The 15,462-nt window shown below is 44.4% G+C and overlaps 1 protein-coding gene across 1 annotated transcript in view; it reads right to left on the reverse strand.

Moving 5' to 3' along the window:
- Window positions 1-15,462, reverse strand: part of LOC133563492 (N-acetyl-beta-glucosaminyl-glycoprotein 4-beta-N-acetylgalactosaminyltransferase 1-like) — a 460,693-nt gene that overhangs the window by 151,118 nt on the left and 294,113 nt on the right. Inside the window, exon 4 of the mRNA XM_061917651.1 lies at window positions 4,234-4,329. Within this exon, the coding sequence (XP_061773635.1) occupies window positions 4,234-4,329 (96 nt within the window). The remainder of the gene's footprint in view (window positions 1-4,233; window positions 4,330-15,462) is intronic.

The following is a 15,462-nucleotide window of genomic DNA, read 5'->3' on the forward strand; positions in this document are numbered from 1 at the left end:
GTGTACACCCTGGACAAGTTGCTACCTCATCGCAGGGCCAACACAGATAGAGAGACAACATTCACACACTATAGTCATTTTAAATGACAACAATCTGTTTTTTATCTGCGATGAGGTGGCGACTCAGGGAGCTGAGATAAGCACCAGCGCCCCCCGCCACCCCAAACGGAAATAAACGGTAGGAAATGGATGGAACTTTCTGGCTTTAAGAAACACTTAAAAAAAAATCAACACTATAACTTGTGGTATTCAGTAACGGTTACTTTTTTAGATCAAGGAGAGTGTAGAGAAATATAAAATTATTAGGAAATTATGGAATCACCCTCCATCCATCCATCCATCTTCTTCCGCTTATCCGAGGTCGGGTCGCGGGGGTAGCAGCCTAAGCAGGGAAGCCAAGACTTCCCTCTCCCCAGCCACTTCGTCTAGCTCTTCCCGGGGGATCCCGAGGCGTTCCCAGGCCAGCCGGGAGACATAGTCTTCCCAACGTGTCCTGGGTCTTCCCCGTCCCGTGGCCTCCTACCGGTTGGACGTGCCCAAACAACCTTCCTTTGGGAGGAGTTCGGGTGGCATCCTGACCAGATGCCCGAACCACCTCATCTAGCTCCTCTCCATGTGGAGGAGCAGCGGCTTTACTTTGAGTTCCTCCCGGATGGCAGAGCTTCTCACCCTATCTCTAAGGGAGAGACCCAAACTCATTTCGGCCGCTTGTACCCGTGATCTTATCCTTTCGGTCATGACCCAAAGCTCATGACCATAGGTGAGGATGGGAACGTAGATTGACCGGTAAATTGAGAGCTTTGCCTTCCGGCTCAGCTCCTTCTTCACCACAACGGATCGATACAACGTCCGCATTACTGAAGACGCCGCACCGATCCGCCTGTCGATCTCACCATCCACTCTTCCTTCACTCGTGAACAAGACTCCTAGGTACTTGAACTCCTCCACTTGGGGCAGGGTCTCCTCCCCAACCCAAGTGGAGGAGTTCAAGTTCATTAACATATAAACAGAAAAAGTAAAGTCACAATGGTCTAAGAAAAGGTCATTTTGAACTATGGCAGACTGGATGAAAGTCATTGAGTGATGAATCACAGATCTGCATTGGGCAAAGTGATTATGCTGTAACTTTTGTTTGGCCCCGTTCCAGTGAGATTTTTGAAGACAACTGCCTGAAGAAATCATGCACATTTCCACAGTCATTGATGATAAAAAGTTAAAGTTAAAGTACTAATGATTGTCACACACACACACGAGGTGTGGCGAAATTATTCTCTGCATTCGACCAATCACCCTTGATCGACCCCCTGGGAGGTGAGGGGAGCAGTGGGCAGCAGTGGTGTCGCGCCCGGGAATCATTTATGGTGATTTAACCCCCATTTCCAATCCTTATAGGGGAACATTATAACAATTTCAAAAGGGTTAAAAACAATAAAAATCAGTTCCCAGTGGCTTCTTGTATTTTTGGAAGTTTTTTTCAAAATTTTACCGGTCCCGGAATATCCCTAAAAAAAGCTTTAAAGTGCTTGATTTTCGCTATTTGCGATGCGACTATCCATCTCCCTGTGACGTCACACAGTGCTGCCAATGTAAACAAGCAATGGCGAATAGCACAGCAAGATATAGCGACATTAGCTCGGATTCAGACTCGGATTTCAGCGGCTTAAGCGATTCAACAGATTACGTATGTATTGAAACGGATGGTTGGAGTATGAAAGTATTGAAGAAGAAACTGAAGCTATTGAGCGAATAGCTATTGACGCTTTTCATAGCCATAGCATGGCCGAATAGCTGCGTTAGCATCGCCGGTAAAATGTGCGGACCAAACGATCAGGACTTTCGCATCTTGTGACACTGGAGCAACTTAAATCCTTCGATTGGTAAGTGTTTGTTTCGCATTAAATGTGGGTGGAAGGAAACGTAATATAGTTGCAATTGCATCTACAGGTTATCCATACATCTCTGTTCCAGGTCTGCTTTAGTACCGCCGGTAAATAGCATGTTAGCATCGATTAGCATAGCATGTTAGCATCGATTAGCTGGCAGTCAATATCAACAAAACTCACCTTTGTCATTTCGTTGACTTTATAGTTGCAAATACATCTGCAGGTTATCCATACATCTCTGTGCCATGTCTGCTTTAGCACCGCCGGTAAATAGCACGTTAGCGTCGATTAGCGTAGCATGTTAGCATCGATTAGCTGGCAGTCACGCCGCGACCAAATATGTCTGATTAGCACATAAGTCAACAACATCAACAAAACTCACCTTTGTGATTTAGTTGACTTTATCGTTGCAAATGCATCTGCAGGTTATTCATACATCTCTGTGCCATGTCTGCTTTAGCACCGCCGGTAAATAGCACGTTAGCGTCGATTAGCGTAGCATGTTAGCATCGATTAGCTGGCAGTCACGCCGCGACCAAATATGTCTGATTAGCACATAAGTCAACAACATCAACAAAACTCACCTTTGTGATTTAGTTGACTTTATGGTTGCAAATGCATCTGCAGGTTATCCATACATCTCTGTGCCATGTCTGTCTTCGCCGGTAAAATGTGGAGACACTCTGGCACATTCAATGGTGGTCTGGCGGCAGACACTTTGGCATCTTGGGGCCAGTGGTGCAACTTGAATCCCTCCCTGTTAGTGTTGTTACACCCTCCAACAACACACCCACCAGGCATGATGTCTCCAAGGTTCCAAAAAATAGTCGAAAAAACGGAAAATAACAGAGCTGAGACCCGGTGTTTGTAATGTGTTGAAAATGAAAATGGCGGCTGTGTTACCTCGGCGACGTCACGTTCTGACGTCATCACAAAAAGAGCGATAAACAGAAAGGCGTTTAATTAGCCAAAATTCACCCATTTAGAGTTCGGATATCGGTTAAAAAAAATACATGGTCTTTTTTCTGCACCATCAAGGTATATATTGACGCTTACATAGGTCTGCTGATAATGTTCCCCTTTAATGCTGAGTGCCAAGCAGGGAGGTAATGGGTCCCATTTTTAGAGTCTTTGGTATGACTCAGCCGGGATTTGAACTCACGACCTACCGATCTCATGGCTATCATTACAGCTTCAATAATGCACAAGTTTACATTGACATTTTGGACTCCATCAATCGAAATTATGTTGGGGATGGTGACATAATTTTTCAAGATGACAATGCATCTTGCCACAGAGCAAAAACTGTGAAAACTTTCTTTGAAGAAAATTACATGAGGTACATGCCATGGCCTACAAATGGATCTCAATCCAAATAAAAATGTGTGGTGTAAATTGAATAAAATGGTCAATGACAAGACTCCAACCTGCAAAGCTGATCTGACAACAGCATTCAAAGAAAGTTGGAGTGAGATTGACGAAGTTTGTCACTCATTAGATCAATGCCTCAGAGACTGTAAGATGTTATAAAAGCCAGAGGTGGTGCAATTTTATTCAACCAAAAGTTGTATGTACGATGAAGTAGATATATCACGCTTACAGGTAGAGAGATTCTGTTTACATTTGGTGTGCATGAAAGTTTTAAGATACAGTAGTTAGGCTGCAGTGAGATGATTTCACTCTTAAATTATGCAGCATTGTAAGCATGATCAATTCCTTCCTCTTCTCTGTTTTAGTGTTTATCCTATAACTGGGTTATTTTTTTATTTTAGAAGAAATGTCCATTGCAGATGCCGCTGGCTCTCAGCACCATGTTACAGAATATTGTTTACCAGCCATGGCAGATTTGGAGCAGGATGTGCGCTGAAAACATCAAACCCAGATATTTGCATGCGGTCCTGCTATTGTGCGACAAAGCAAAGGACTGAAAAGTCCCACTTACATAAAAGGTGCACAACATGATTTATTGAACAGTAATGATTTTTACAGGCTAACATTAGTGGCGAGGCTTTTCTGCGCAGCGTACAGGGATGATAGAATCTACTGCTGGCGAGCTGCAGCAGATGTCATGAGTTTTAATCTCTTCATATGGGAATCCCATGGTCATAAAATAAAATCCCATCATCTGCAGCTTGAACTATTTTTATGCCCGAGCAGCAGCAAACTGCCTAGAATGACCCCGATTACTCGCTAGCATTTACTGACAAAATTCTGAGGCAAATGTTAACTTTGTATTTCAGAGTCTGCCTTCTTTCCAACAAATGATAATTGCATTAATAATACAGCAGATACATTCCAATCAATTTGCAAGAGAAGAGTCAGCACACACACTTACTCACTTACTACTTACGTGAGGATAGAGGGGAAAGTGAAGGTTTTTTCGGAGTTGGGCAATAGAGGAGCCGCACCAGTCCTCAAACACATGGAGGTTGGCCTGGCCCTTGTACTGCAGAGCAATAATCAAACACACAGAACATGGTTAGTGTTGACAACATCATCATCAGTAGTAGCAGTACTTTACATATGTTCATATACATTTTTGAAAAACGAAAAAAAAAGAACATTTTTTTTTTTTTGTTTCACTTCAAATTAGAGTTTGCGGAAAGCCGTAGTTATTATGTGCCTTTAAGGTTGGAATGAATGAATGGTTTATTTTGAGCCATGCAAACAAAACAAAAGAATCACATAAAATACAAAAGAAATATATACACAGTGATTATGTCATTTTCAGACTCAGATGCCCGACACATAAACTTATACACAAGGTTGCATAGCAACGCTGAGAAAGTGGGCGGTATAGCTCGGTTGGTAGAGTGGCCATGCCAGCAACTTGAGGGTTGCAGGTTCGATTCCCGCTTCCGCCATCCTAGTCACTACCGTTGTGTCCTTGGGCAAGACACTTGACCCACCTGCTCCCAGTGCCACCCACACTGCTTTAAATGGAACTTAGATATTGGGTGTCACTATGTAAAGCGCTTTGAGTCACGAGAGAAAAGCGCTATATAATTCACTTCAATATATACATTATTTTTTACACCTATATTGAAAACATTACATTTGACTAATCTTTTGTAGATTTAAAGATTGGCTCAAAAGGGAGTGGGAAGAAGTCAACTTATTAGGTCCCACCCCTATGACAATATATAATACAATAATATATATAATATAATTCAATTCAGTGGTTGCTGCGTAGATGCTATATATTATCTATATATAGCGGCATAGCTCGGTTAGTAGAGTGGCCGTGCCAGCAACTTGAGGGTTGCAGGTTCGATTCCCGCTTCCGCCATCCTAGTCACTGCCGTTGTGTCCTTGGGCAAGACACTTTACCCACCTGCTCCCAGTGCCACCCACACTGGTTTAAATGTAACTTAGATATTGGCTTTCACTATGTAAAGCGCTTTGAGTCACTAGAGAAAAGCGCTATATAAATATAATTCACTTCACTTCACATATCTATCCATCCATTTTCTACCGCTTATTCCCTTTTGGGGTCGCGGGGGGCGCTGGCGCCTATCTCAGCTACAATCGGGCGGAAGGCGGGGTACACCCTGGACAAGTCGCCAGCTCATCGCAGATAATACATTTAAATTCACACACACTTACATATATACACACACATATATACAATGTATATATATATATATATATAACATATATATATATACAAACATACAATACATAAATATACACACATAATCACATACATACACATACATATACCCAAAATACACACATATCCATCACACACACACACACACACACACACACACACACACACACACACACACACACACACACACACACACACACACACACACACACACAATGTATATATAATAGTATATTATTAACATTATTAACAGTTTTTGGTGCCTATGGGAAGAAGCTTTCATTTTGACTGTGATATTAGTGGTTAATAGTGGATCTGTGGCTGTGGAGCTACTGCCCCTGATCCACAGGACCTGAGGACCACACTTGCTATGTGTCCTATGTGTCCTATGTGTCCTATGTGTCCTATGTGTCCTATGTGTCCTATGCTGCGCATTAAAAGAGACGAGGGGAGCCCCCTGCCAGAGGAGTTATCCACGAACATAAGGTTTATTGGTGACATCCGTGTACGCAGAGGCGTTTTAAAAAGTCAGTAATTTTAGATTTTTAAACAGATACCGATAATTTCCAATATTACATTTTAAAGGCCTACTGAAATGAGATGTTCTTATTCAAACGGGGATAGCAGGTCCATTCTATGTGTCATACTTCATCATTTCGCGATATTGCCATATTTTTGCTGAAAGGATTTAGTAGAGAACATCGACAGTAAAGTTCGCAACTTTTGGTGCTAATAAAAAAGCCTTGCCTGTACCGGAAGTCGCAGACGATGAGGTCACTTGTGTGATGGCTCCTCACATTGTTTTTAATGGGAGCCTCCAACAAAAACAGCCATTCGGACCGAGAAAACGACAATTTCCCCATTAATTTGAGCGCGGATGAAAGATTCGTGTTTGAGGATATTGATAGCGACGGACTAGAAAAAAAATATATAATAAAATAAAATAAAAAGCGACGGCTCCAGTCGGCGGCAGTGTGAGCGTTTCAGATGTAATTAGACACATTTACTAGGACAATTCTGGAAGATCCCATATCTGCTTATTGTTTTAATAGTGCTTTAGTGAGATTGTAAAGACATACCTCGAGGTCGGATGGCTGCGGGGAACACGCAGTGTCTCAGAGAGAAGCCGAGGAGCCAAGCTCACAGCTGCCTTTTAAACAGTTACTGCAGGAGGACGAATAATCCAATGATGTCTCCGGTAAGATATATATCACAATTTTCCCATCCAAAAACATGCTGGTTGAAGTAGAGAAAACATGTTCGCTTGACCGCTCTGTGTTAAAAACAAAGAAACACCGGCTTTGTCTCGGTGCTAAAGACAGCTGCAATCCACCGCTTTCCACCAACAACATTGTTCTTTATAGTCTCCATTATTATTTGAACAAATTGCAAAAGATTCAGCAACACAAATGTCTAAATTATTGTGTAATTATGCGATGAAAAGAGACGACTTTTAGCCGTAAGTGGTGCTGAGCTAATATTTCCTGACAGTCCGTGACGTCACGCGTACACGTCATCATTCTGCAACGTTTTCAACAGGATACCTCGTGGGAAATTAAAAATTGCAATTTAGTAAATTAAAGCGGCCGTATTGTCATGTGTTGCAATGTTAATATTTCATCATTGATATATAAACTATCAGACTGCGTGGTCGCTAGTAGTGGCTTTCAGTAGGACTTTAAAGCATTTATCGGCCGATAATATCAGCAGTCCGATATCAGACATCCCTACTTATGATACTTACTGTCACCAAGTTTTCAGCAAATCAATGACTTTCAGTTCAATAAGACAGTGTTTTTAAACATTTTTTGAGCCAAGGCACATTATTTTCATTGAAACAATGTAGGTGGAGGTACACCACCAGCAGAAAACATAAAAAAATGAAACTCAGCATCTGATATTGAAAATAAAAAGTTCTCAGAAGTGTTGGAGAATAATTCAAACCATAATCAACCATGCATCACTATAACTCTTCGTCTCAAAGTACTGGAGTTTTTTTGTTGTCTTCCTTTGTGTAATGTCTTAGTCATTGTTTTGCGCTCCTATTTTAGTGGCTTTTCCTGTTTTGTTGGTATTTTCCTGTGGAATTTTCCTGTCTTCCTTGAGCGCTATTCCCCGCACCTGTTTTGTTTTAGCAATCAAGGCTGTGTAAGTTGTCGCTATCCTTCTTTGCGGGGACATTGTTAAATGTCATGTCATGTTCAGATGTACTTTGTGGATGCATGCTGTCTGCGCCACACCCTGGAAGTCTTTGCTGTCGTCCAGCATTCTGTTTTTGTTTACTTTGCAACCAGTTCAGTTTTCATTTAGTTTTGCAAAGCCTTCCCTAAGCTTCGATACCTTTTCTCAGCGGCACTCGTCTTTTGTTTGTTTTTGGTTTAAGCGTTAGATAACTTTTTTACCTGCACACAGTCGTCTGCATACTGTGATCACGACAAACCATGTTCCCGACATCTACAAAGCAATTAGCTACTTGCTGCCACCTACTGATATGAAAGAGTACAACATGGTTACTCTGCCGAGCTCCAGACAATCAACATTAGCACATTTGCAGATTATTATTATTGGTTTGCAAAAAATATTTGTAACCCAAATACGTGAATTTACATATTCTCCCACGACATCTCAAGGTTTTTCAACCACTGTGTGCCGCGGCACAGTGGTTGAAAAACACTACGATAAGACATTTAAATCTCTACGCTGCTGATCCGCCTCCGCTTGGGATGGTTTCCTGTGGACGGGACTCTCGCTGCTGTCTTGGATCCGCTTTGAACTGAACTCTGGCGGCTGTGTTGGAGCCACTATGGATTGAACTTTCACAGTATCATGTTAGACCCGCTCCACATCCATTGCTTTCGGTCCCCTAGAGGGGGTGGGGGGTTGCCCACATCTGAGGTCCTCTCCAAGGTTTCTCTAAGTCAGCATTGTCACTGGCGTCCCACTGGATGTGAATTCTCCCTGCCCACTGGGTGTGAGTTTTCCTTGCCCTTTTGTGGGTTCTTCCGAGGATGTTGTAGTCGTAATGACTTGTGCAGTCCTTTGAGACATTTGTGATTTGGGGCTATATAAATAAACATTGATTGATTGATTAAAAACATTCCTGTATGACATTCTGACTACCAAATTGCATTTGTATCCAAATATCGGGGTATTTTCTTAAATAAATGTAATTTATGCAAGCAAATAAAAACCTGTGACTAATCACAATTTAAGAGAGAAATTAAAAAAATTAACCAGTTGAAAGCCTTAATTTATACCCATAGCGTATGTACATGAACACAGAAGTCAGTCATATTGTACACAGAGTACATATAGAACATACTTGCCAACCTTGAGGTAGGGCGCGGGGGCGTGGTTAAGAGGGGAGGAGTATATTTACAGCTATCCATCCATCCATTTCCTACCGCTTATTCCCTTTGGGGGCGCTGGTGCCTATCTCAGCTGCAATTGGGCGGAAGGTGCTGTACACCCTGGACAAGTCGCCACCTCATCGCAGTATGTGTAGAAATCTTTATTTATAATTGAATCACTTGTTTATTTTTCAACGAGTTTTTAGTTGTTTTTATATCTTTTTTTCCAAATAGTTCAAGAAAGACCACTACAAACGAGCAATATTTTGCATTGTTATACAATTTAATAAATCAGAAACTGATGACATAGTGCTGTATTTTACTTCTTTATCTATTTTTTTCAACCAAAAACGCTTTGCTCTGATTAGGGGGTACTTGAATTAAAAAAATGTTCACAGGGGGTACATCTCTGAAGAAATGTTGAGAACCACTGCCGAATATGTTATTGTCACATATGCAAGTACAGTAGATGGCAGTATTTTCCTGTTTAAGAGTGTCACAACATTGCTGTTTACGGCAGACGAACTGCTTTATGGTAGACGAAAAAGTGACTGCTGTTGTTGTGTGTTGTTACCGCGCTGGGAGGACGTTAATGAAACTACCTAACAATAAACCCACGTAAGAAACCAAGAACTCCCCCTCGATCATTCTACAGTTAAAACGTCATTGGGCAAGTACTCTGTTTGTATTGCGGACGTGAAAACAGGCTGTCGACACGTCACTCGGGTCCGCATGGAGCTGGAGGGGGTGTGGCCTCCAGCTCCGCCTGAATTTCTGGAGATTTTTGGGAGGAAATTTGTCCCGGGAGGTTTTCGGGAGAGGCGCTGAATTTTGGGAGTATCACGGAAAATCCCGGAGGGTTGGCAAGTATGGTATAGAATAAAGTAATAACAATAAAAAAAACCTCCTTACTTTTATTCCTGTTGTTGTTTTGCACACGGAATGTTGAAAAGAAGGCAGAAACAAGCTAATTGGGATGTGGAAGTCTCAATGACACCACTATGCTGTCTATTTTGTAGTGGGAGATCCTCTCACATGTTCAACAATGCCATTTAAGCAGCTTGGGCCGGGCATGCAGCTAATGTGGACTCAGCCACTTCTCAAGAAAGCATTTAATAACACTAATAATTTAGACTGTAGATGTCAAAGTCAAGGCCCGCCGGCAAGATCCGGCCCGCAAATGAATTGTCTTTGGCCCTCGGGATGATATTTGATTAGTATTAGAACCGGCCTACAGCCAGCTGCTGTTTTGCACGCACCAATACTCCATTCCCCACAATGCAACGGGAACCTGTGAACTCACTGCAGCGCCGCAAGTGGGCCTCGGCTTCATTATTCATCATCATTCAGGACAGATGTCAACTTTCAGCAACCTCCCTCCCCAGGAATGGCTAAACGGAAGGTGGACGGTGAGAACAGGGTGTTTCAAGTTAGGTGCGAGGCAGAATACATGTTCACGCAGGTGAAAGGCAAACCTGTGTGGAGAAAGTATGGCTGTTATGAAAGAATATAATCTATGAAGGCACTATGAAACGTCTAAGAGACATAAATACATACAAAGATAAGAATATGGAGACGGAACAAAGGCTACAGAAGGTGGAAGCATGAAAACGAGGTCTTAAGTCCCGGCAGGTTCTGTTCACAAAAGCCAGATCACGGAGCTATGGTGTCGTTTTGATATCTGACACCATGTTTAATTATAATTATAATTGTAATATTTGAATGATGGTAAATGAATGTGTTGTGGCAGTATGCGGATTTCACCACAGGAGTTTTGTGGAAACAATTGATTGTTTTTGCAAACATTTTTAATAAACTGCCAACATTAGAATGCTAAACAGGAAGTGCTGACAGTTTAATGGCTTTGTAAAAACAGACAAAGTCAAGTCATTGTGTTCTTCATGCTGCACCAATTTTTTTCTCAGAGTTTTCCACTTACGTCAAGGATTATTTGTAGTTTGTACATTTGCAGAACGTATTTTTGGTCAAACTAAGACAAAGAAAATAATTTGAAGTTGTCTTTATTTTTAAGTTATTATGCCATGATTTTACCCGTACGGCTCGCATGGGATTCGATTTTCCTTCATGTGGCCCTTGAGCTAAAATGAGTTCGACACCCCTGATTTAGACTAATACTGATTTCACGACACTTTCCTGTTCTTTGACACGGTCAGGCTTGCCCCTGACAGTTTGTTTGTGTTCTGTTTTTTTCCTGTGTGTAGTATTTCCCGTCAGCGCTCTTACTTTGTTGGTTTCCTGTCTTTAGTTCCTGTCAGCGCTCTTATTTTGTCTGTTTCCTGTCTTTCTCCCTGAGTGCTGTCTCCCCTCAACTGGGGCTGGTTGGCACCTGTCAATCAGCCCACTCCTATTTATACCTGTCTTCCCATCCAGTCTGGGCTGGATTATCGTCATGTATTGTCGCTTCTGTATTGTTGCTCCTGTCGTGTCGTACCTTTGCAGCGTAGCGGTAAGCTATATTCGTTAGATGTTTGTAACTTACTGTTTTTTGTTCCATGCTTCCAGTTTGTTTTCATATTACAAGTACGACTTCTGTTTTCCTGCTCGCTACCCGCTGGCTTCCACGCCAGGCACTTTTGTTTATGCTAGCCTCCATGCTAAGCCCTATTTGTTTTCTAGCTCCCATACTAGCTCTTTTAGTTTGTTATCCGCCTCGTGCGCGCTTTTGGTTGTACCCCTTTGGTTTGTTCTTGTTTTAGTATCTTTATTAAATCATATTTTCCTATCCGAGAGGGTAGCTTCCCTTCGCTTTCGGGTGGGGGGACGGGTCCTGACTGTTGTTTGTGCTTACGCACCAAACAGCAGTTCAGAATACCCACCCTTTTTGGGTACACTCGAGGGAGTACTGGAAAGTGCTCCTCCGGGTGATTCCCTTGTCCTACTGGGAGACTTCAACGCTCATGTTGGCAACGACAGTGAAACCTGGAGAGGCGTGATTGGGAAGAATGGTCGCCCGGATCTAAACCCGAGTGGTGTTTTGTTATTGGACTTTTGTGCTCGTCACAGTTTGTCGATAACAAACACCAGGTTCAAACATAAGGGTGTCCATATGTGCACTTGGCACCAGGACACCCTAGGCCGCAGTTCCATGATCGACTTTGTAGTTGTGTCATCGGATTTGCGGCCTTATGTTTTGGACACTCGGGTGAAGAGAGGGGCGGAGCTTTCTACCGATCACCACCTGGTGGTGAGTTGGCTGCGATGGTGGGGGAGGATGCCGGACAGACCTGGCAGGCCCAAACGCATTGTGAGGGTCTGCTGGGAACGTCTGGCAGAGTCTCCTGTCAGACAAAGTTTCAATTCACACCTCCGGGAGAACTTTGAACATGTCACAAGGGAGGTGCGGGACATTGAGTCCGAGTGGACCATGTTCCGAACCTCTATTGTCGAGGCGGCTGATTGGAGCTGTGGCCGCAAGGTTGTTGGTGCCTGTCGTGGCGGTAATCCCAGAACCCGTTGGTGGACACCAGCAGTGAAGGATGCCGTCAAGCTGAAGAAGGAGTCCTATCGGGTTCTTTTGGCTCATAGGACTCCGGAGGCAGTGGACGGGTACCGAAGGGCCAAGCGGTGTGCAGCTTTAGCGGTCGCGGAGGCAAAAACTCGGACATGGGAAGAGTTCGGGGAAGCCATGGAAAACGACTTCCGGACGGCTTCGAAGCGATTCTGGACCACCATACGGCGCCTCAGGAAGGGGAAGCAGTGCACTATCAACACCGTGTATGGTGCGGATGGTGTTCTGCTGACTTCGACTGCGGATGTTGTGGATCGGTGGAGGGAATACTTCGAAGACCTCCTCAATCCCACCAACACGTCTTTCTTTGAGGAAGCAGTGCCTGGGGAATCTGTAGTGGACTCTCCTATTTGTGGGGCTGAGGTCGCTGAGGTAGTTAAAAAGCTCCTCGGCGGCAAGGCCCCGGGGGTGGATGAGATCCGCCCGGAGTTCCTTAAGGCTCTGGATGCTGTGGGGCTGTCTTGGTTGACAAGACTCTGCAGCATCACGTGGACATCGGGGGCGGTACCTCTGGATTGGCAGACCGGGGTGGTGGTCCCTCTCTTTAAGAAGGGTGTGTTCCAACTATCGTGGGATCACACTCCTCAGCCTTCCCGGTAAGGTTTATTCAGGTGTACTGGAGAGGAGGCTTCGCCGGATAGTCGAACCTCGGATTCAGGAGGAACAGTGTGGTTTTCGTCCTGGTCGTGGAACTGTGGACCAGCTCTATACTCTCGGCAGGGTTCTTGAGGGTGCATGGGAGTTTGCCCAACCAGTCTACATGTGCTTTGTGGACTTGGAGAAGGCATTCGACCGTGTCCCTCGGGAAGTCCTGTGGGGAGTGCTCAGAGAGTATGGGGTATCGGAATGTCTTATTGTGGCGGTCCACTCCCTGTATGATCAGTGTCAGAGCTTGGTCCGCATTGCCGGCAGTAAGTCGGACACGTTTCCAGTGAAGGTTGGACTCCGCCAAGGCTGTCCTTTGTCACCGATTCTGTTCATAACTTTTATGGACAGAATTTCTAGGCGCAGCCAAGGCGTTGAGGGGTTCCGGTTTGGTGGCCACGGGATTAGGTCTCTGCTTTTTGCAGATGATGTAGTCCTGATGGCTTCATCTGGCCGGGATCTTCAGCTCTCACTGGATCGGTTCGCAGCCGAGTGTGAAGCGACCGGAATGAGAATCAGCACCTCCAAGTCCGAGTCCATGGTTCTCGCCCGGAAAAGGGTGGAGTGCCATCTCCGGGTTGGGGAGGAGACCCTGCCCCAAGTGGAGGAGTTCAAGTACCTAGGAGTCTTGTTCACGAGTGGGGGAAGAGTGGATCGTGAGATCGACAGGCGGATCGGTGCGGCGTCTTCAGTAATGCGGACGTTGTATCGATCCGTTGTGGTGAAGAAGGAGCTGAGCCGGAAGGCAAAGCTCTCAATTTACCGGTCGATCTACGTTCCCATCCTCACCTATGGTCATGAGCTTTGGGTCATGACCGAAAGGATAAGATCACGGGTACAAGCGGCCGAAATGAGTTTCCTCCGCCGGGTGGCGGGTCTCTCCCTTAGAGATAGGGTGAGAAGCTCTGCCATCCGGGAGGAACTCAACGTAAAGCCGCTGCTCCTCCACATCGAGAGGAGCCAGATGAGGTGGTTCGGGCATCTGGTCAGGATGCCACCCGAACGCCTCCCTAGGGAGGTGTTTAGGGCACGTCCAGCTGGTAGGAGGCCACGGGGAAGACCCAGGACACGTTGGAAAGACTATGTCTCCCGGCTGGCCTGGGAACGCCTCGGGATCCCCCGGGAAGAGCTAGACGAAGTGGCTGGGGATAGGGAAGTCTGGGCTTCCCTGCTTAGGCTGCTGCCCCCGCGACCCGACCTCGGATAAGCGGAAGATGATGGATGGATGGATGGATTTTCCTATCCAATGCCTGCCTCCATCTCTGCATCTTGGGGTTCGTCACAAACTAACTTTGACAAACACACTGCCATCAAGCAGAATGCTTCAGGCTTGGGAGACTTAATTGAGTTCAAGTTTAAAAGACAATGAATAGGAACAAATGTGCTCTCCATCCTTAGTCTAGCAACAAACGACAACATATTCCGCAAGTTGAGTTTTTTTTGTACGGTATTAATCGTTTATTTGACTGCGTCGTAAGCGCAAACAATACGAGGACCACCTGGATTGGAATTCTGCTGCATGTCTCCACCAGCAGCCAGCAGCCTTGTGTCGTTCACGTGGTCCCATTCGGTAAAGGTTGACCATGCACATCAGCGGTGTCATGGGAGAGTGTGAACCGAGAATGTTCAACAATTAGTCAGAGCTCATCCCCTGACCATACGCTGACATTTGTCTGAATTACACAGGGAGCACGCAGGACGCAGCCAGGACAAATGGCACGAATCGGCCATAAGGGACATCTCTACAGACAAATCATGACCTCAGCTGCACAGTAGAAAACGGTTAGTTTGTACATTGTGTTCTCCACCATTAAATTCAATTAGCACACATTTTTCTTTCTCCTGCACACGCGTGTTATTATTTTTACACACAGCATTTCTCATTCTCGTTAATCATCTTTCAAGCACGTTATGTTCAGGGAAACTCTGAACAGCAACAACACATGACCGTACACAACAATTATTTAACGGTTTTATTTATTTACAATTATATGATAGCTCTCTTGTCCAATGTCCCGAACGGCCGAGTAGTGTTGCCGAAAATAGCGTCCTCTGCTGCGACTTGTTCCGTAGTTGCAAAGTCCATCTTCACGAAGGTATTTTCTTCTGGTTTATGAGTAAATCATACATTAAAAGATGTGAGATTTGAGCAGAGGATGTTGTGGCTTATGCAGCCCTTTGAGACACTCGTGATTTAGGGCTATATAAATAAACTTTGATTCAATCAATCAACTTAATGGATTGATTGATTGAAGTTTACAGATAATTATGAATGATTAGTTCAAATGTAGAAAAATATGTCGGCGTTGTGGTTGTCGTCACTCTTTACCAGAAGTGAAAATCTAGTCAACACAACTGCGGTTGCTCCTCCTGGAGACACTGCCCCTTAGTGTTTTGGTAGAGAATTACAAGTCTGGCACGACTGCCGCAGCAGGACTATAT

Source organism: Nerophis ophidion, linkage group LG12, assembly GCF_033978795.1.
Source record: "Nerophis ophidion isolate RoL-2023_Sa linkage group LG12, RoL_Noph_v1.0, whole genome shotgun sequence".
In the NCBI taxonomy this organism is placed as follows: Eukaryota; Metazoa; Chordata; class Actinopteri; order Syngnathiformes; family Syngnathidae; genus Nerophis; species Nerophis ophidion.